Raw genomic sequence first — 22,619 nt, 5'->3', positions numbered from 1 at the left:
GGGGAGACAAGGCTCATTTTAGTGTTACTGCATGATCTCTGCGGCGTCTGCTGGCAGCCCCAATCTCGGGAGGTGGGCCAAGAATAAACCCCACAACCCTAGGAAATGATCGTGGCTAATGTTGGACAAAAAGTCTCTGAAGCATTCATTAGCACATGGCAGAGTGCAGCGCCAAGGTCCCCCTTGCAGGGACAAATTAGAATTTCCGTTGATACTAGTTGAATCAAACTATTAATTTTTTTTTTTTATATATATATCCAAACTAAGATCCTTTTATTCTAAGAATCTGCTCCTAAATTCAAGTTGAAGATTTGGGTGCATTGTGGTTCTGAACCAACACTCCAAGAAACACAGTATCAAATAATAATCTGGGTTTGTTTTACATTGTAACAAATGGAAAATACTCTTAATCTCCTATCTCATGCAAATTTGTCACGTAAAGGATCTCTTTTATCTGTTCTCTATTTAACGAATTAAAAATCGATATATAATTAAATAGGTGACTGGACCCTGCTTTCAGCTAAATTTGGGATTCTCTCTATATTTTTAAAGAATGTTTTAAGCATACTCAGAAATGAAAGACTCAAGAAAATGTTCAGTCTTTTATTTAAAAACTATAAACAGTCACCAAAGTAAATAAAGCCATTCTATAACATAAACTGTTAGGTCTATATTTTTTACTGCACATCCTAAGGACACAGCAGAAATGGTGGTTGGGAGGCCTTCCACATTTTTGGATGCTAATAGAACAGGCAATAGGCAGTTATAAATGGATACATTTCACGCTGGGGGAAAAGACAATTTAAGGAAGTGAGCAGTTTCTGAGCAGGAATGTGGTACAGTATTAAGAATGGAAGAATAATACAATAAAATTCCACACTATATTAAGATAGAAAAAGTAGTGAAGAAAATATCATACCTGCACATAATGCATATATAACACAGGAGAAAACCTGTATAAAATTCCATGTATTTAAACCAATTTACAAATACAAAAAATTCTGTCCAAGCTCTGAGCTTGCACATGACAAACGTTTACAGTGGATACATGTTAGGGAAAACCAAAAAATACCTTCAAATAGTTTTTCTTCTACAAAAATGACATGAGATATATTATTCCATACTCTTTCAGCCAGCAAAATGAGTTCTACAAGGTGTATAATACAAAACAAAACAAAACAAAACAAAACAAAAAAAGAAAAAAAAAGAAAAAAGAAAAAAAAGAAAAAAAAATCACAGTTCCACAAAACTGTTTTGACTTTACAGCATCAGTACCTTTGCAGAAGTATTTACACAAATTTAAAGAACATTCATCCACTGCGTAGAATATATCACAATTACTTACAATTGACAGGAAAGTCTAGAAAACTTTAGAACCTACCAATAATGCTTCTAGGACACCACAGAATGTATTTCCAGTGGCTGCAGTGGCATGAAAGGTGTTCATTCTATTCACAAATATTTACAAGATCTATTCAGACTGGTAAATTTTTATGATAATAAATAAGTGAAAATATATTGGCTCAAGTAAGAAAACCAAGCTACTGATTTCTAAACAAAACACACAATCCATAGCTAGATATTGGTGGCCCCCTCTGAGATCAGGGGGTATAGGTGTGCTGAAATTTTTTTTTTTTAATTATTCAAACCAGCTTAAACGGTTTTGTAAATATAAAAATGTGCTCCTTTTTGGATATAGATAAAAATATTTAATGCTTCTATTTCATCTGCTCATGTAGGTTTTACAATATTCCATGTATATTCCAATGTGGATGGTACTGAATTCTGATCATACCAGTTTCCATCAGGATTTATCAGATCTGAGAGACATCCTGCAGATAAGCTGGTTGACAATCCCACAGCAGTTTTTTTCGTTTTCTTTTTAGATTTTTTTTTTTTTTAAACAGAGAACAAAGGGATTCGCTCAGAGATCAGAATACGAAGCTTCCTCTCAGCATCATGGGAGGAGATAAAATAATTCATTCTATGGTCTCTGTTCCATTAAGACTTGGTGCTTTCTTCAGTAACAGTATGTGAAATGTATCTGACTTTGAGTCCCCACTAGAGAAGTGGAATTATTTTTCACTGCAGCATTTCGGAGTCTTTTTCTTGTTCTTTACTCTGAACTGTAAAATTAAGTTCATAAAGGCATTTGGCAAGGGTGGAGGAAGCTTCCATGTTACTAATGGCTAGCACTGATAAGTTGTTTTCATGTCTCTTTAACAATCTGGAAAAAAAACATACAGAAGTTCGTCAGTATCCAAAGTCAGTGATGATTTCTTACGGATTTTACGAGTTTAAAGATTTTAAGTTTTATTTCATTGAGAAAATGTGTTCCCTTTAGTGAATGGAATACATTATGAACTTCCGTGGATAAAAGATGTTTCTAAGCACAACAGATTTCCTTGTATCTATGTAGTGATTTTCAGTGAACAAGTGTGTTTACCACATCCATATACTGTTGCTTTTAATACACTTTGAAAAGCCACATGTATAAAAGATGGCTCAAAGAATGCTGGTAGTAATGTGGTCAGTTCTCAGACCAAAATGGAATAAAACTAGAAATAAAAGAAAGGTGACTGGAAAATCCCCAAATACATGATGTAACACTAAGTTATACGTGGGTCAAAGAAGAAATCTCAAAAGAATTTTAAAAATATTTAAGATTAAATTTAAATAAAAATACAACTTACTAAAATCTGTTGCAGAATGTTGTGAAAGCAGTGCTTTGAGGGAAATCTATAGCATTGTTTGAATGCATATTATTAGAAAAAAAGATCTAAAATCAATAATCTAAGTTTCCACCTTAGGAAACTAGTAACAGAATAGCAAATTAAATTCAAAGTAAGCAGAAGAAAAAATTCAAGTAGAAATCAATGAAATTGAAAAGAGGAAATCAATGAAACCAAAAGCTGATTCTTTGAAAATACCACCAAATCACTGAGTCTCTAAGACATGCTATCTAAGAAAAAAAGAGTGTGTATACAAATTACTAACATTGGAAATGAAAGAGGAAAGGTACCAAGGATCCCTACAGATCCCATGAACAATAAAAGCAACAAAGAATGAATATGGATAACACTATGCCCACAAATTTGAAACTCTAGACGAAACAGACCACTTCCTTGAAAGAAATAGGCTTCCAAATGTCACACAAAGTGAAAGACTATCTGAATCTATTCAAGATTGAAATTGAATCATAATAAAAAAAAGTAACCTCCCCAAACAGAAAGCACCAGGCTCAGTAGTTCTCTGGTGAATTCTACCAAATATGTAAGGTTCCTCAAAAAAATTTCTTAAAAATAGAAATTCATATGATCCAGTAATCCCACTACTATTTACTCAAAGAAAATGAAAAAGCTAATTTCAAAAAATACATGCACTCTTATGTTTACTGAAGCATTATTTATAATAGCCAAGGTATGGGAGCACCTAAGTGTCCATCCACAGATGAATGGATAAACATGTGGTATATACACACAATAGAATACTACTCAATCATTAAAAAAAAAAAAAAAAAAAGAAAAAAGAAAAAAAAGAATGAGATCTTGCCATTTGCAACAACATGGATGGACCTAGAGGGTATTTTGCTAAGTACAGTAAGTCAAAGAAAAGCAAATATGATTTTCACTAATATGTGGAATCTATAAAACAAAAACAAACCCTACAAACCTCTAAATTTTCTTAGTGTTTATTCATTTTTGAGAGAGAGAGAGAGAGACAGCGTGTAAGCAGGGGAGGGGCAGAGAGAGAGAGAGAGAGAGAGAAACACAGAATCTGAAGCAGGCTCTAGGCTCTAAGCTGTCAGCACAGAGCCCAATATGGGGCTTGAATCCACAAAGCATGAGATCATGACCTGAGCTGAAGTCGGAAGCTTAACCGACTGAGCCACCCAGATGCCCCCAAAACTCTGTATTTTTTTTTTTCCAACGTTTATTTTTTTTTTGGGACAGAGAGAGACAGAGCATGAACGGGGGAGGGGCAGAGAGAGAGGGAGACACAGAATAGGAAACAGGCTCCAGGCTCTGAGCCATCAGCCCAGAGCCTGACGCGGGGCTCGAACTCACGGACCGCGAGATCGTGACCTGGCTGAAGTCGGACGCTTAACCGACTGCGCCACCCAGGCGCCCCCAAAACTCTGTATTTTTAAAGAAATAATACATAGTTCTGCACCCAGTAATGTTAATATATTGTAGGAAAAGGAGGAATATGGGAAACAATTAGCTTAACCTGTTCAATTTACAGATGAGTAACTTGAGGACATCTTCAGGCATCCAAAACTGAAATGACTTTCTAGCTAAACAGTAGTGGCAGAATTAGCAAGATCATCGGACTGTTTGACTTTTCTCCATGGTACCTTTCTAAACATAGGAGACTGCCAGGCATAATTCTGTATCAAGCTTCGTTCATGCTTAGAAAATTCAGATGTTTCTAGAGGTGTCAAATTCACAGAATAAAAGACTGAAATGGTGCTTGCCAGGGGCTGGGGGCAAGATGGAAATGAGGATCAATGGGCATAAAGTTTCAGTTAAGCAAGATGAATAAACTTGAGAGATACACTGTACAACATTGTACCATAGTCAACCATAAGGTATTATACACTTAACAACTTGTTGAGAGGTCAGATCTCATGTTAAGTGTCCTTAACAAAATTAAGATAAAACTAAATAAAAATTCAGATCATGTCAGAAAACAGCTGGAGAGGAATAAGATGGCTGCTTTTTTAAGAGAGGACTTGAAAATTAAAATTATATTCTAGGTATGATTAAAGTTTTTTTAAAAACTTTTTTCTTTAGTGTTTATTTTTGAGAGGGACAGACAGAACGTGAGTAGGTTAGAGGCAGAGAGAGAGGGAGATGCAGAATCCAAAGCAGGCTCCAGGCTCTGAGCTGTCAGCACAGAGCCCGACGCGGGGCTCAAACTCACGAGCTATGAGATCATGATCTGAGCCGAAGTCAGACGCTCAACCCACTGAGCCATCCAGGCGCCCCTATGCTTAAAGTTTTATTCCCTTCATTAAGTGAAAGCAGGCAATATTTAGCTTATCATCTGAATGTGTCATTACTCCATAAAAGCAGCTATTTCTTTTTAATTATAACTTAAAAAAATTTTTTTTTCTACAGAGTGATGCTGAGTGGAAGGATGGACAGTTACGTGGTAAGAAAAGCATAGTAAAAAGTCAATGGTAAAAGCTAGGTGAGGGGTGCCTGGGTGGTTCTGTCAGTGTCCAACTTCGGCTCAGGTCATGATCTCATGGTTCGTGAGTTTGAGCCCTGCATCAGGGTCTGTGCTGACAGCTCAGAGCCTGGAGCCTGCTTTGGGTTTTTGTGCTTCCTTCCTTCTCTGCCCCTCCCCCACTTTTTGCTCTTTCTCTCTCAAAAACAAATAAACATTAAAAAAAAAAAAAGGCTAGGTGACTGGTATATAGGTGTTCATTGCAAAATTATGCCAAGTTTACCTTATGTGAAAAATTTCACATTAAATGTCAGAAAAAAAAAAAATCAACCATCATTGACATAACCCAAGAACGTGGTGCCTTCATTAAAATAACCCTGGACTAATGAGTTGGGCATTTTTTCATGTTTTTTAGCTATTTTGATATTGACTTTTATGTAGTTTCCATACTGTACACAGCCCTCAAAATGGCTAAAATTAAAAATTATAATACCAAATGTTGAAAAGTATGTGGAGCAACTGTGACTCTCCTACAAAGCTGGAGGGAGCATAAATTGATAAAATCTCTTTCAAATTGTTTGGCATTATGTATTCAAGTTGTAATATCCTCTGAATCACCAATCATTCTTAAAAGTTCAATAGAAATATATACATATATGGCCAAAAATATGTACAGAATGTTCATAGTGGCACTATTTTTTTTTTAATGTTTTTATTTATTTTTGAGACAGAGAGAAGCTGAGCATGAGCAGGGGAGGGGAAGAGAGAGGGAGACACAGAATCTGAAGCAGGCTCCAGGCTCTGAGCTGTCAGCACAGAGCCCGACATGGGGCTCGAACCCACAAACTGTGAGATCATGACCTGAGCCGAAGTCAGACACTTAACCGACTGAGCCACCCAGGCGCCCCGATAGTGGCACTATTTTTAATAGCCCCAAACTGAAAACAACCAATAAGCCTACCAAAAGTAGAATGGAAAAAACAAATTTGAGTATACTCGTGGAACAGAATCATATACTGCAAGAATACGAACAATGTACTGCTACATGTAACATGAATTTCACACAAAAAAAAGATGAGTAAAGAAGATAACACAAAAGAATATATCCCGTGTGATTCTACTTATATAAAGTTAAAACCAGGTAAAATTCTATGGTTAACATCAGGATAGTGATCCCACCAAGGAAAATGGGATAAAGGCAGTAGGGACTCAAAGGGGCTCTGCAATACTGGTCCTCCTCTTTTTTTTTTTTTTTTTTTAATGTTCATTCATTTATTTGGGGTTGGGGGGGGAAGGGGAAGAGAGAGAGGGAGAGAGATAATCTTAAGCAGACTCTGCGCTCAGCGCAAAGCCCAAGCGCAGCACTCAGTCTCATGAACTGAGATCATGACCTGAACTGAAATCAAGAGTCAGTAGCTTAACCAACTGAGCCACCCAGGCATCCCTCCTCTATTTCTGAACTTGGATGTTTGGTTATATGGGTGGTTCACTCTGTGATGGTTCATGGAGCTTTATACACTTCTGGTTTTTATATTTTAGGTATGATTTATTTAAAAAATTGATTAAACAAATTTTTTTAAGTTTATTTATTCTGAGTGAGCGAGCGTGTGTATGCATGCAAGCTAGTGAGGGAAGGCCAAGAAGGGAGAGAATCTCAAGCAGATTCTGCACTGACAGCATGGCTCGAACTCACGAACCATGAGATCATGACCTGAACTGAAATCAAGAGTTGGATGCTTAAACCAAATAAGCCGACCAACCAGGTGGTCCTAAACAAATTTTTAAATGAATTATGAAATTTCTACAATTTTTTCTAGAAAAGAAATAAAGTCCTATAAAACTTTTAAAGTAACTTAAGTAATTTGAAAAGACATATGCACCCCTGTTTATTGCATTATTTGCAATAGCCAAGATACAGAAGCAACCCAATTGTCCATCCATAGATGAATGGCTAACAAAGATGTGGTGTAAGTACATGCATGCACACACACACACACACACACACACACTGGAATATTAGTCATAAAAAGAACGAAATCTTGCCACCTGCAACAATATGGGTGGACCTACAGGGTATTATGCTAAATGAAATAAGTCAGAGAAAGACAAATACCATATGATTTCACTCATGTAGAATTTAAGAAACAAAACAAATGAACAAACAGAAAAGAGACAAAAAACAGACCCTTAAATACAGAGAACAAATTGGTGGTTGCTAGTGGGGAGGTAGGTGAGGGGATGAGTGAAATAGTTAAAGGGATGAAAAGTACACTTATACTGATGACCACTGAGTAATGTACAGAATTGTTCAGTCATTGTATCATACACCTGAAACTAACACTTACATTATACTTCAATAATAAAAAACTTACAAAGTGGAATCAAATCGTTTTCCTCCTATATTGATGAACATTTTGATAAAGAAAAAAAACTTTCAAAAACTTCACCAATTACAGTATTTTTTCAATTTGATAGTTTAAAAATAGTATTTAAAAATGTATTTTTAAAATAGTATTATTTAAAAAATATTTTACTTTGTTTTTAAAGTTTATTTATTTTTGAGAGAGACAGTATGAGTGGGGAAGGGGGAGAGAGAGAGAGAGAGAGAGGGACAGAGGATCTGAAGCGGGCTCCATGCCGAGAGCAGACAGCCTGAGGCACGACTCAAACCCACAAATTGCGAGATCATGACCTGAGCTGAAGTCAGATGCTTAACTGACTGAGCCACATAGGCGCCCCAAAAGTATTCTTTATTATTATGTCACATGGATAAAACTTAGAAAGATTAAATTTAAATCACCAGGATGACTTTAAGGTAACAACTTCTTTTTTCTTTCCCTTCTTTCTTTTCTTTTCTTCCTTTCTTTTTCTTTCTTTCTTTTGTTAAATTATTTATTTATTTATTTTTGTAAGTAGTATCTACATCCAACATAGGGGCTCGAGCCCACAACCTCAAGATCAAGAATCACATGCTCCACCAAATGAGCCAGCCAGGTGCCTTGTACCAATTTCATTTTTGATATAAATTAATATCTTCTACTTTTTGGGGTTTTAAAGAAATAAGCACTCACTAGATAAACAAAATATGCCCATTTTGTTGTATAAAATGGTATTCTTTCAATTTCAAATTTCAAGGTTTTTATTTTGTTATGTTTTACAAAGGATAAACATTGTGTCACTTTAATATACTTAATAGATAAGAAAAAATAATTTGTAAGTAGCATTAGTCAACACAATTGAAGACACTCAGCAGTTTGACAGAGATTTTTGTTCTGTCCTGCCCAAAACAGTACCAAAATGATTTAAAGAAAATTTTCTGAAGAAATAAACCAGAAAAGCTTAGGACTACCGGAGGGTGAGGGATCAACTGAACAAAAATGAGGTCCTCTTGGTTCCCCTCTCCCATTCTGTTTCCAGAACACAGGATTTCACATTGACCTTCCTCCAAACTGCCCACCTCCAAAGGCAAGAAAATCAAAGATTCTTCTCTGGAGAAACAAAATCTCTCTTTAGAGACTGATATTTGAAGAGCTTCTAATAAACAAATTGGATCATTAGGGATCACCAAAAATGGCAATCACCAGTGACAAGTGGAGATTACATACTCAGAGCTTCCAATTAGCATGTTGATATTTTATTCTTAATTTAAAACATGAAGCCTGAATGCTCATTTGAGGAATTTACTTTTTTTGAGAGAGAAGAGAGAGAGAGAGAGAGAGAGAGAGAGAGAGAGAGAGAGAGAGCGCGCGCACAGGGAAGAGGGGAAGAGGGAGAGAGAGAATCCCAAGCAGGCTCCACACTCAGTTCAGAGCCCAATGCAGGGCTTGGTCCCAGGACCTGAGCCTGAGCCGAAAGCAAGAGTTGGGTGCTCAACAGACTGAACCACTAATGTGTCCTTTATTTGAAGAATTTGGAGGAAACAGAAAAAAATTTAACAATCCTAGCATTGATATCCTCAGAGAGATGAGAAGGCATTGTATTCAACATATGAACAGGGTGTTATAAAACAGCAACACTGGCACTCAGAGCTCTTAGAAATTAAAGCAGGATAGGCTAAGTAAGAATTCAAGAGTTGATGACAAAGTCAAGGAAATTCCCAGGAAATACATTAAACAGACAAAAATGAAAGCTAAGAGAGAAAAGAAAACTAGAGGATTAATCTGTGAGGGTCTAGCATCCAAAAAACTTAAGTTCAGAAATGGGGAATAGGGTCAATGGTTGGCAGGGAATTATAAAAAGAGACATTCAAGAAAAATTCCCATCTTGAAGGACATGAATCTCCTGATTGAAAGGATTCATTGAAATGAAATGCCCACTTCAATGATCACAACAACAAAACACCTACACTAAGACACAACATCATAGAATTTCAGAATATCAGAAATTAAGGGGAAAAAAAAGATCTTGAACACTTCTAGGGGAGAAAATAGATCACAAACACAGGAATGGGAACCAGAAAGTTACAGACTTCTTAACAGCAAAGCTGAATGCTAGAAGACATTAGACAATGCCCTCACAGACTTTAAAAAAAAAAAAAAAAATGGGGCGCTTGGGTAGCTCAGTCGGTTGAGCATCCGATTTCAGTTCAGGTCATGATCTCACAGCTCGGAGTTTGAGCCCCACATAGGGCTCTGTGCTGACAGCTCGGAGCCTGGAGCCTGCTTCAAATTCTGTGTCTCTCTCTCTTTCTCTCTGCCCCTAACCCACTCAAATTCTGTCTCTGTCTCTCTCAAAAATAAATAAACTTAAAAAAAAATGACTTTTCAATCTGGAATTCTAAATCTAGCCAAACTGTCATGAGTAAGAATAGACTAAAGACATTCTCAGACCTGTGGAGTTTAATATTGGAGGATATGCTTTAGCACGATGAGGGAGTAAGTCAAGTAAAGGAAATAATTTGAATACAAGAGAAAGGGATTCAATATTGAAGGAATTCCTGAGAATGGCTATGTACTAGGCTTAGAAAGCAAGCTCTCTAGACTGCAGGGGAAAAAATGTAAAGGTGAGAGAGGTTTAACAACTGTGTTTGGGCATCTGGATAGCTTATATATGGGCTTGAGAAATAATTGTAATATATAGAGAAATCACCATTAGGTCCATAAAAAACTAAACAAAAAGCAAGACAATCATTAACCCCAGAAATAGAAAGAAAGAAAACTTTAATAACAGTAGCACTTGGATGAGCATCAAACAATCTGACAATATCTGATTTAAGATTTAACCGAAAACTGTGATGTAACAATGTTATGAGCAAAGGAAAAGCAGGGGAAAGAGAGGTTTTAAGAGTATTCAATTCTTTAGAAAGAATATCAACAGTTAATGTGTAAAACAGGTAAATTATGAAATAGTAACATAAGAATATTATTTAGAAATATGGAGGAAAGTACCAGAAAAATTAGTTCAAACTGTTGAAAGCTCCCTGTTGAAGGTTGGTAGGAGATAAGTAGAGGACTACTATATTCCATTATAAGCTTTATATTACCATTTAATTTTTTAAATTAATCTTTATAGCTTTTCTGATATAATTCATATACCATACAAATCACCCAGTTAAGTGTACGATTCGGTGGTTTTTTAGAATATTCACAGAATTGTCTACCATCACCATGGTTTTAGAATATTTTCATCCTTCCAAAAAGAAACCTAATACCCATTAGCAGTCACTCCCCATTTCCCCCCAAATTCCTTTGTAGTTGTTTCAATTCCCTACTTTCTTTTGTGTATATACCCAGAAGTGGAATTGCCGGATCAAATAGCAAACCTATATTTAATTTTTAGAAGAACCAAAATACTGTTTCCACAGTGGCTGTACCATTTTATATTTCTATCAGCAATGCACAGGGGTTCCAATTTCTCCACATCTATGACAACACTTGTTTTCTTTTTCTTTTTCTTTTTTTTTAGAGAGACAGAGAGAGCGAGAGAGAGCATAGCTCAGGAGAGGGGAAGAGGGAAAGCGAGAGAATCTTAAGCAGGCTCCATAGTTAGGATGGAGCCCCACACGGGGCTTGATCCCATGATCCCAGGATCATGACCTGAGCCGAAATCAAGAGTCAGACACTCAACCTACTGAGCCCCTAAATAATAACCATCCTAATAACTGTGAAGTGGCTCTCACTGTGGTTTTGATTTGTGCTTTTCTAACAATCAATAATGTTGAGCATCTTTCCATGTGCTTACTGGCCATTTGTTTATCTTCTCTGGTGAAATGTCTATTCAAGTCCTTTGACCATTTTTATTTTGTTATTTTATTGTATTTTTTTTTTCGCTAAGTTTATTTTCAGAAAGAGAGGGAGGGAGAAAGGGTGCACATGAGTGGGGGAAGGGTGGGGGGGGGGGAGAGAAAGAGAATCCCAAGTAGGGATTTTATGTGGGACTTGAACTAACAAACCCTGAGATTATGACCTGAGCTGAAATCAACAGTTGGATGCTTAACTGACTGAGCCACCCAGGTGCCCCTGCCCATTTTTAAAATCAGATTGTTTTATGTTGTGGAGTTTTAGGAGTTTCTTATATATTCTAGATTTTAACTGTTTTATCATATATGTAATTTGCAATTACTTTCTGCCATTCTGTTATTCTGTTAATAATGTCCACTGGTGCTTAAGTTTCTAATTTTGATAAAGTTCAATTTATTTTTCATTTTGTTGCCTACATCCCTGGTGTCATATCCAACAAATTACTGCCAAATCCAATGTCATGAAGTTTCCTCAGATGTTTTAAGAGTTTTACAGTTTTAGCTCTTATTTCTAGATCTTTGATCCATTTTGAGTTAATTTCTATATGTGGTGTTAGGTAAGGGTTCAACTTTGTTCTTTTGCATGTGAATATCCAGTTTTCCCAGCTCCATCTGTCTTTTTCTCCTTGAATGGAGAACTGGCACCCTAATGCAAATCATTTGACCATATATGCCAGGACTTATGTCTGGGCTCTATTCTTCCACTGATTGATTATTATGTCTCTCTTTATGCCAATAATACATTGTTTGGATTACTGTAGCTTTGTTGTAAATTCTGAAATCAGACACTGTGGGTCCTCCAACTTTGTTCTGTTTCAAGATAGCTGTGACTATTCAGGGTTCCATGAGATCACCTATGAAGGTTAGAATGGATTTTCCTATTTCTGTAAAAAAAAATATCATTGGGATTTTGATAGGGATTTTACTGAACGTGCGGATCGCTGTGGGTAGTACGGACGTCTTAACTATATTAAGTCTTCCAATCCATGAACACAGAATATCTTTCTATTTATGTCTGCTTTAATTTCTTTCAGCCATGTTTTCTAGTTTTCAGTGCACAAGTCTTCCACCTCCTTGGTTAACATGATTCCTAAGTATTTTATTTGACTGATATATTGTAAATGGAATTATTCTCTTTTTTCACTTCATTATTAGCATATAGAAAAGTACCATTTGATTATTAAATAAGACCCACATATTCTATTGATAAAGGTATATGAATCAAAAGGAAGAGATATATATTGCAATACTCCAGAGCTCAAAATTAATCAGAATGGAGATAAACTGCATTTAAACATTTTACATTATTCCAACAACTAGATTCTGCACTTCAAATTTAAAAACGTTGACATTTCATACTGTTCAGTATACTGTACAAGACTGAAGGTAAATTTCCACATATCTTCCTATCAACCTGCAATTTTCTTATTGCAGAGTTGGTTTTAGTCTAAAAAAAAAATCATACCCTGTTACTTATTCAACCAGAGATGGGAAATCTCAACAGAGAATAATCTTTTGCAGCTGATTTCCTATACTCTCTTTTTCACATATATAGGTTGCCAGATTCTGAAAGTATTCTTGCTAAGCCAAAATCTACATCTGGAGATGTCTGAGTGAGGTTCTGCAGTTCAACCTGGACTGGGAGGGTGAACGGTAAGAATTTAATGGATTGTTTTAATTCTTTCGGTTCTGCTATTCTAAGATCATAGTAACTGAAGATGTCAGAAGATGTTTGGAAAGTTCAGAGTTACATAGAAAACGACACTATCAACAACAAAACAAAAACAGCAAAATGAAAACTTTGGCTCAATAATTATATTAGATCTAGCCAAAGTGGCTCTGCTATAAGCCTAAGAATGTGCAATCTGAATGAGGTAAAATGCTAAGTTGTAAAACTTACTTTTATTTATTTTGAAGTTTATTTATTTGAAGAGAGCAGGGAAGGGGCAGAGAGAGAAAGAGAGGGAGAGAGAGAGAGAGGGAGCGAGGCAGAGAGAGAAAGAGAGAGAGGGAGGAAGGGAAAGACAGAAAGAGGGAAGGAGGGAGGGAGGGAGAGAGAATCCCAAGGAGACTCCGTGTTGTCGGTGCAGAGCCTGACATGGGGCTTAAACCCATGAACCGTGAGATCATGACCTGAGCTGAAATCAAGAGTCAATGCTTAACCAACTGGACCACCCAGGCACCCCATATAATTTACTTTTAGAATTCGAATTATCTACACAAATTCTAGATCTCTAGAACTCCAGAAAAGAATGAATTTGTGAGACTTCTTTCCTTCCATGTGTCTATCAATCAAATACTTATCGAATTGCTATTACATTCCAAACACTACGGTAGGCACGGAGGACACAGAAATGAAAAATCAATATTCAATCCCTGCTTTCAAAGATCTCACCATCTAGGGTGGTAAAACACAATGTGTGAGGTGGACATGAGGGATGTCAGAGGTGGGCTAGTGAGGAAGATGTCAGGAAGGGAAGAGGTAACCCCTGAGTTGAATCTTAAGGACGAATAGAAATTAGAAATTATCTACACATGTTAAGTACTGTGCCAGGTGTTCAGGCTACAAAGATTAATCAGAGAATGTCTACACATAGGTCAGTAGGTGAAAAAAGCCATACAAAAACTATTTACAACACAAGATTAAATATTACGAGACAGACAGGTTAAAAGAACAGAGAAGAACAAACGCTATGGGGCATGGGAACATGGCACAGGAGGCAGCACACAAAAGCTGCTACCTGAACTGAATCATGAAGGGTTTCCAGATAATCAACAGACCACCACAGGGTAAGTATTGGAACAAAAGGTACCAAAGTGCAACGTGAAAGCGTCTAGCACGATTAGGAATCTGCACATGGCTTAGTTAGGCTGGAACTGAAATACAGGCTATGGACTACAGAGGGAGAGGGAAATACAGTAAGAAAAGGAGAAGAAACCATGTCACAAATGAAGAAGATGCTGGTGTTCTTATATGGTTACTACCCTTCATATTTCTTTTTTTGTGAAAAACTGCTTATTTTTCTTTTTGAATGTTAAGAATTCTTCTCATTCATCTGTGAGAACACTGTATACACTAAAACATAGTAACTCTGGCATTGCAAATACTGTTTTTTAAACTTTAGTTTTAAGTGTTTTCATCTTTAATTTACTGAAGTTTGATATACTCAAATTCATTGCTTTTTCTTTTCTAATTGATACCACTGTTTTTATGTTGGGAAAATCCAGTTGGATGGTTACTGCAAGAAATATAAAAGGACCAAAGCAAGGTCAAAATGCAGGGAGTGGGGAGAACTAAGGTAGATTCAGGATATATTTAGGAGATAGGACTAATAGTATTTAAGAGGAGAGAAACTCAGAGAAAAAGTCCCTAACTAGAAGTCAGGATGCCTCAGAGGACAACTTCTCAAGAAAAGAGCCTGAGTCAGTTGAAAACACAGAAGGAATTCTAGAAAATTACAGACAAGCTTCAAGGGAGACAAAGTCCAAAAGTCATCAACAGAACATTCCACATTTGCTCTCTTAGAATTATTGATTCTAGTTTCTACAGATCTATAAAATCCTGAGTTTCCTCTTGCTTAAGTTCATAAGAAAGTAAGTTTTAAACTTTGATGGCTTCATTAAAATGTCAATTACCGAACTAAATTCCATTCTAATTCCACTGGATTCAAATGACACACATTCACTTTCCAAGTGACTCCCCTCACCCCCCAAATAAACTCCTAAGGTTTCCCTTTAGTAAATCTACTTTTTGCTCTAAATTCTATGGCCAGAAAGATTAACTTAATAAAACAAATTAAAAGAACACCTTCTGGTTGTTTCAACGTCTACTTTTTTTGGCTTTTATGTATCTATTTTTAAAGTTTATTTATTTATTTTGAGAGAGAGAGAAAGAGAGAGAGAGAGAGAGAGAGAGATAGCGTGAGTGGGGGAGGGGCAGAGAGAGGGAGAGACAGAGAATCCCAAGTAGACTCCATACTGCCAGTGCAGAGTCAGATGTGGGGCTTGAACCCACAAACCCCAAGATCATGACCCAAGCTGAAATCAAGGGTTGGATGCTCGACTAACTGAGCCACCCAGGTGCGCCTACATTTTTGGCTTTCGAAATCATGTTGGTCTGATGTTGGCATAAGCTTTTGGACATATTCACAAAGTTGAAGAGAAAAACAACGAATAAAACACAGTTATCTAGTTTTATTAACTCACATGTAGAAGTAAAATAATCTAAATTCACTTTGGCTGTAGAAAACAGATTACTCACCTGCGACCACATTCTGAATATTTACCAATATTTTTTAATATTAAGGCAGCTGTTAGTCGGATGTGTTTAGTTATTGGTCCCTCTTTTTCATCCTTAAAAAGAAAGGAAAAGAAAAGAATAAAGATCTAAATCATACAGTGCTCACACCTTTACAGATAAGGCTTTCAAGGTTTGCTTACTGTAAAATCTCGAAAGACAAGGTTTCTTGATCCTCTCCTAAGGGCCATAAGGGCAGCACTGGGATGATTCACAATGGCCTTTTGTGCTCTAGGAGTTGAGCTTGTGCCCCCTACAGCAGGCTGCCTACATTGAGGAGAGAGACAGAGATTGTTAACATGATGCTGCAGACAGACTGACAAGGATGACCAACCTGCCAACCCCCTCAGGTGGTTACTTTGAAACCAGATACCAGATAAACACACGCTCCAATGGCCCAGGGTTAACTTTGTTTACTTTGTGTCAGGCGAGGCAAAGGGGCTCTTAGTATCAGGGTGAGGTTTCCAGTCTTTTATTTTCCAATCTATCAATTTTAAAGCTAACAACAGATGTTCTAGTGTAGTCCATCTTTAAAGTTACTGTGCTGGTAAACAAGCAATCAAAATCAATACAACACAGTATCAGAGCTATGGAGTTCAGATTTTGAATGTAATTTGAAGATTTTAACAGAAAAGAAAATAGTCTACAATTTGAGTTGCAAGTTATTTTTGCTAAACAGTACTTAAGAGTACAATGATATCACCTAAGAATGTGTTGGTACAGGTATAGGTCATCCAGGAAAAGAGAACCTTATGGTAGTAAAAGGAATTACGCTAAACACCACGTTTTCACACTAGTACTTTGTTTCATCATTATCTGATTATTTCAATCAATCCTTTCGATTTATTTCTACTGTCCTTTATGAAAGATAGAGAATGGAGGGACTGCAGAGATAGGTTTTACATAAAAGATTCAAATTATGCTAGATTTCCTTGGCCAAGCAGAAAAATTGCATCACTATCTGTTGCATTCTTGTGAGGCAATGGTGGAAAGAACAATGGACTCTCACATGAGGAAACCCCGTCTATTTCTGACCCTGTAACTATATGTGCGACTTTGAAAATTTCAGTTTGCCCCTCTGTGCTTCAGGTTTCATTCACATCTGTAGTATGGGTCTATTTCTGGCACTTCTACTTTTTTTTTAATTAATTAATTTTTTGAAAGAGAGACAGAGGGCCAGTGAGAGAGAGCAGGGCAAGGGCAGAGAGAGAGGGAGAGAGAATCCCAAGCAGGCTCTGCACTGTCAGCGCAGAGCCCGAAGTGGGGCTCAATCTCATGAACTGCAAAATCATGAACTGAGCTGAAATCAAGAGTCGGGTACTTAACCAACTGAGCCATCCAGATGCCCCTTATCTTCACATTTTTGAAAGTTAAACATATGATTTAGGTTACAGAATCTATAACTAAAGGACTCAGTTAGAAACAGAATAGGAGATAAATACTATGTAAATTTAATAAGGATCTTATGGGGATCTATAACCAACTAGAACTTGACCACATGCATTACAAGTATGTGTTCATGAAATAACAGGTAAATGAATAACAACCATATAGTAAGTGTGATATGTATACTCTTACATACAATCTTCACATGACACCCTGGTCTCCCCTGAGAGAAGAAGTTGTAAGAAGAAATCTCTTTGCCATTATCAAATATATATTCAACTATTTTCTCAAAGGACAAAGAACCATACATACATTTCCAGTTTACAAAGCATTTCTCAACTATCACCTGTCACTACTTCTCATGACTTGTCTACAAATTCGAATCAAAACATTACAGTTACAAATTATTAACAGAGCATGCAGTCTAGCCAATATGAAAAGTGATGTTTAGAGAATTTAAGCAATTGGGACAGGGTCCAGGGCTGGGTCACGGCAGAGCTCAACCTAGAACCTAGGTTTCTGGTCTCCTAATGCATAAGGTTGTCTTTCATTGTTACTCTGTTTTGCCTAGTTCTCCTGCTTTTTCCTTTTGCATGTACAAGAGGAAGTAAACTCATGGTCCTTACTTGGTAGAAGATTTTTGACTTCCTGCTTGTCCTGGTTCATCTTGTTTTAATCCTGCAAGCAGGGCATCTTTTGAACAGTGCTTATCCTTTTTGAGAAAGAGGAAGTAAAAGGATACGCATCAAGATCTTTAATAAACCAGAGGAGTTACTGACCAAATAGTATTAGGAAGAAAGTATACCTGTAAGTGGGTAATAAAAGAAAACCTCTGTCGCTGAAAAGGCTCACAACCTTCCCAAAGACATTGCCCTGGATATACATCTTTTCCTCCATGTTCAGTTGCTGCATGGTAGAAAACCTGTGAGGGTGTCTGAAACCACCTACAAAAAATAAAATTGGTAGAAATTTTCTGACATTTGGATACATCTTTTGTAAATTAGAAAACTTGCTCTACTAATACAAAAGCCCAAGATCAATATACAGCAATACTAAACAAAATAGTATAGGCAAATCTCACATTCAGTTCATTTCAAAGAGCATTTTTAAACGATTTTGAAAATGTTGCTGTTTACATTTCTAAATCAAATCATTCAACTATACTGAAGACTTTTGGTAATTTGTTTTAAGTTTAATAGGCCTCATTTGCAAATCCCTACCTTCAATGCAAGTCAGCTAAGAATCTCTTTAAAAAAAGTATCACTTTAAAAACAAAACAGAGAAATTATTTTACAAACAAATACCATACTCTGTTATACCTTTAGAAACTGTTTAAGCATTTACTAGATTTCGTATTACATATAATAAACTCCAGCATATTAGTTCTAACAATGTAAATGCTACAAATTTTGTTAAGTCTGGCTTTTTAGTTGAATTCACATTTTGTTTGTCCATCTCTCATTTCTCCAACATTATACTCACTCACATATCTGGGGGCTTAACAATACAAATGTCTGAGTGGGTAAGTGGCCAAGGACACAAACCTGAAGAAAGTCAGATACTATTTTCCTTTACTAATTAGAATACATGGCAATGAAAAGAGAATACTGGAATCCAGACAGCAAAGAATACATAAAAGCCTTCTATTGCTAATTAGTAACTCAAATATCTGCATAATGAATATCTTTAAAGTTTATGGCAGAGCTGTCTCAAGACTTGATTTTTTACGCATGTCATAAAAGTATGTCTATATATAAACTGGTTTTTAATGTGCAGTATTTATACAATATTTCAAATCAGTAATCCTTCAGGAGATGACAGACATTTTAAAATAAATAAATTTGAATTAAGAGTAATTAAATATTGAATTATAAAAGACAATGTCAAAAATCATCATATCATTCATATTCATTTATATGAATATGTTCCCAAAGTTTATTGTGAAGCTGTAATGGCTTAGAAAAATTAATATTGTTAAAATGTCCATACTACCCAAAGCAATCTACAAATTGAATGCAATCCTATCAAAATTCCAATGACATTTCCTGCAGAAATAGAACAATCTTAAAATTTATATGGAAACACAAAAGATTCAGAATAGCTAAAGAATCTTGAGAAAGAACAACAAAACTGGAGGCATCACACTCTCTGACTTAAAACTATATTATAAAGCTACAGTAATGAAAACAGTATGGTATTGGCATAAAAACAGACACACAGATCAATGGAACAAAATAAAGAGACCAGAAGTAAACCCATACATATATGGCTAATTAATTTATGACAAAAGAGCCAAGGATATACAATGGGGGAAAGGACTGTCTCTTCAATAAATGGTTTTCGGAAAACTGGACAGCCACATGCAAAAGAATGAAACTGAACCACTATCTTACACCACACACAAAAATTAACTCAAAAAAAGGGGCGCCTGGGTGGCGCAGTCGGTTAAGCGTCCGACTTCAGCCAGGTCACGATCTCGCGGTCCGGGAGTTCGAGCCCCGCGTCGGGCTCTGGGCTGATGGCTCAGAGCCTGGAGCCTGTTTCCGACTCTGTGTCTCCCTCTCTCTCTGCCCCTCCCCCGTTCATGCTCTGTCTCTCTCTGTCCCAAAAAAAAAAAAAAAAAAAAAAAAAAAAATTAACTCAAAATGGATCAAAGACTTGAATGTAAGACCTGAAACTATAAAACTCCTAGGAGAAAACATAGGTGGTAAGCTCTTTGATATCAGTCTTGGCAATGATTTTTTTGGATTTGATACTGACAGCAAAGGCAACAAAAAGCAAAACTTAGTAAGTGGGACTACATCAAACTAAAAGCTTCTGCACAACAAAGGAAAGGCAACTTATTTAATGGGTGAAAGTATGTGCAAATCATATATCTAATAGGGGATTAATATCTAAAATATATGAAGAACTCATGCAACTCAATAGTGAAAAATAACCCAATTAAAAACTGGTATAGGATCTTGGGGCACCTGGGTGGCTCAGTTGGCTGAGTGTCTGACTCCTGATTTCAGCTCAGGTCAATGATCCCAGGGTCATGGATTGAGCCCTGCATCGGGCTCTGTGCTGAGCTTGGAGCCTACTTAAGATTCATTCTCTCTCTCCCTCTGCTCTTTCCCTGCTTGGCAGGTGCGCTCTCTCTCTCTCTCTCTCTCTCAAATAATAATTTAAAAAAACTGGTAGAGGATCTGAATAAATATTTTTCCAGAGAAGATAAATGGATGGCCAACAGGTACACAAAAGGGGCTCAACACCACTAATTGTTATGGAAGTGCAAATCAAAACCACAATGAGATTTCACCTCACAGGCCTGTCAGAATGTCTAGTATAAGGTAAGAAAAAAAAAATACAAAACATTGACAAGTGTTGGTGATGGTGCAGAGAAAAGGGAATGTTCATGCACTGTTGGTAGGAATGCAAAATGGTGCAGCCATTATGGAAAACAGTATGAAGGTTCCTCAACAAATTAAAAATATAATGACCATATGATCCAGTAGTCCTACTTCTGGGTATTTATCTGAAGAAAATGAAAACACTAATTAGGAAAGATATACACATCCCTATATTCATTGCAGTATTATTTATAAAAGCCAAGACATGGAAGCAACCTAAGTGTCCACTGACAGATGAATGGATAAAAAAGGTGGTGGTGTACATATATGCAATGAAATATTACTCTGCCATGAAAAAGAACAAAATCTTGCCATCTGCGACAACATGGATGGACCTAGAGGGTATTAGATCAAGTGAAATAAGTCAGAGACAGCCAAATACTGTATGATCTCACTTATACATGGTATCTTAAAAAAACCCAACTAAGCTCATAGACAAGGAGAACAGACTGGTGGTTGTCAGGGGTGGGGGATGATGGGTGGGCAAAATGGTGAAGGGAACAAAAGATACAAACTTCTAGTTATAAAATTAGTCATGGGATATAACAAAAAAGAAGAGCTTATTGTGAAACTAAAGTTAATAAGTACATTTTCACTTTTGGAAGTTCTTTTAATTTTTAGTACTCACAATATGACTGGAGATCTAATGATTGTCACCAGGAGGCATTTCTTATTGTGTTTTTAAGATTTTACCTAAATATTATAAATTATTAATGGAAAAGTAAAGGTGTTTGTGCAAGCGCATGTGCACACACACATACACCCAAATCCAAATGTACTGTTACTAGTCACTAGTCAAAATGATACCTGTATTGAAACTATTCTGTAGTACATTAAATTTTTACAATACACAAAATTGATGAATTTACCAGTCACCAGCAAAAGGGATAAAGTTAGTGCTTCTTGAAACCAACTTAAATTACTAACTATATAAAACTGTGTATATATACAGTTTTAAGATTACAGGGAGTTTCAAGTGTTCATCACTTTCCCTGCCCAGCACAGAGTCTATTATTTCCCTCTTATCTACTACCTTTCCCCTCAGTCTATTTTCTATTTATGCGACTACTCCAGTCATACAAACCACTCACTGATAATGGTACAAGGTGAAGTTCTAGTATAACTATGAATGGAGTTGGCTGCAGTGATCATGTAAGGGCGGAAAGGAGTTAAGTTTTCCAAATATGCTCGTAAATGGAATATCTGGATTTCTAAAGCTTAAATGTAACTTCAGTGTAAAACAGATACTGAATTTTCCGAATCTTATGGATTTTTCTGGAATGGGGTAGGGGAGAAGATAAAGGTGGGATGCCACTACTGCTTACTAGCGTGTCTAGAACAATTTTCCTTACTACTACCTTTCCATCAATAACCTACCCCTGCCACCCAAAATAAAAAAAACATGTTCATTTAAAGAAGCCAGAGAAATCGAAGAGTATCCAAACAAAAATAAAAATTCCCCGTGACTTAATTACCCAGACTGCTAATATTTTGGCATATTTCCTTTAAGCTTACACCCTCCTCCATGTGTGTTTTTACACGAAGCTGGGACTGTTACTTGGAAAATTTTATGTACTGCTGTCACAGTATGGCTATATGGTGTATTTATATGAATTCAAAGAATGCTTTTCACTAAGACATTTTACTATTATCTGACACGTGCAATGTGAATGGCACTCCCCTCCCCCTGGCCCCGTGATGTGCACAACCACGTGGAAGCACTGGGCAAGCAACATTTCTGAAACGCATTCTACTTACTGGTAATCTTCCTTTCAGGGTGGTCATGAGGCTTAAATCTGATGATCCACGTAAAGTCATTTGGCAAATATTAGGCCAACAATAAGTGAGAGCTATTATCATGATCACTTGAAGTAGTCACAGCAGTCAGTGATGGCACCAGTGACTCTTGTCTTTTCACCTTGCCCATGACTCACCTCCTACCCTGAGACCTTGTCCACAACTATTCCAAAACTGCCAAGCCTTGCCCCATAAAGTTTAGTCCACCTCCAAGTTAATGCTCCCAACTAGTAAGTGACTGTCATCATTACTTACGACTCACTTTAATGATTTCTGCTCCTGAAAACATTCCCCACAGAAACTGCTCCAAACCTTTCACCTTTTGTTAAACACT

The 22,619-nt window shown here is 36.6% G+C and overlaps 1 protein-coding gene and 1 long non-coding RNA gene across 2 annotated transcripts in view; one reads left to right on the top strand and one right to left on the bottom strand.

Annotated features, from left to right (window-relative positions):
- Positions 1 to 588: 588 nt before the first annotated feature.
- The window catches only part of ARID2 (AT-rich interaction domain 2), a 169,441-nt gene continuing 147,410 nt past the window's right edge, over positions 589 to 22,619 (bottom strand). The window contains 5 exon segments of the mRNA XM_030322394.1: positions 589 to 2,227; positions 15,675 to 15,766; positions 15,854 to 15,977; positions 17,723 to 17,808; positions 17,902 to 18,040. Coding sequence (XP_030178254.1) covers positions 2,083 to 2,227; positions 15,675 to 15,766; positions 15,854 to 15,977; positions 17,723 to 17,808; positions 17,902 to 18,040 — 586 coding nt within the window. The 3' untranslated portion in view covers positions 589 to 2,082.
- Positions 12,610 to 22,619, top strand: part of LOC115518851 — a 40,325-nt gene continuing 30,315 nt past the window's right edge. Inside the window, exon 1 of the long non-coding RNA XR_003970334.1 lies at positions 12,610 to 13,066. This is a non-coding gene — a long non-coding RNA (uncharacterized LOC115518851). The remainder of the gene's footprint in view (positions 13,067 to 22,619) is intronic.

Source organism: Lynx canadensis, chromosome B4, assembly GCF_007474595.2.
Source record: "Lynx canadensis isolate LIC74 chromosome B4, mLynCan4.pri.v2, whole genome shotgun sequence".
NCBI lineage: Eukaryota > Metazoa > Chordata > Mammalia > Carnivora > Felidae > Lynx > Lynx canadensis.
This window is presented reverse-complemented; position numbering and strand designations above follow the sequence as displayed.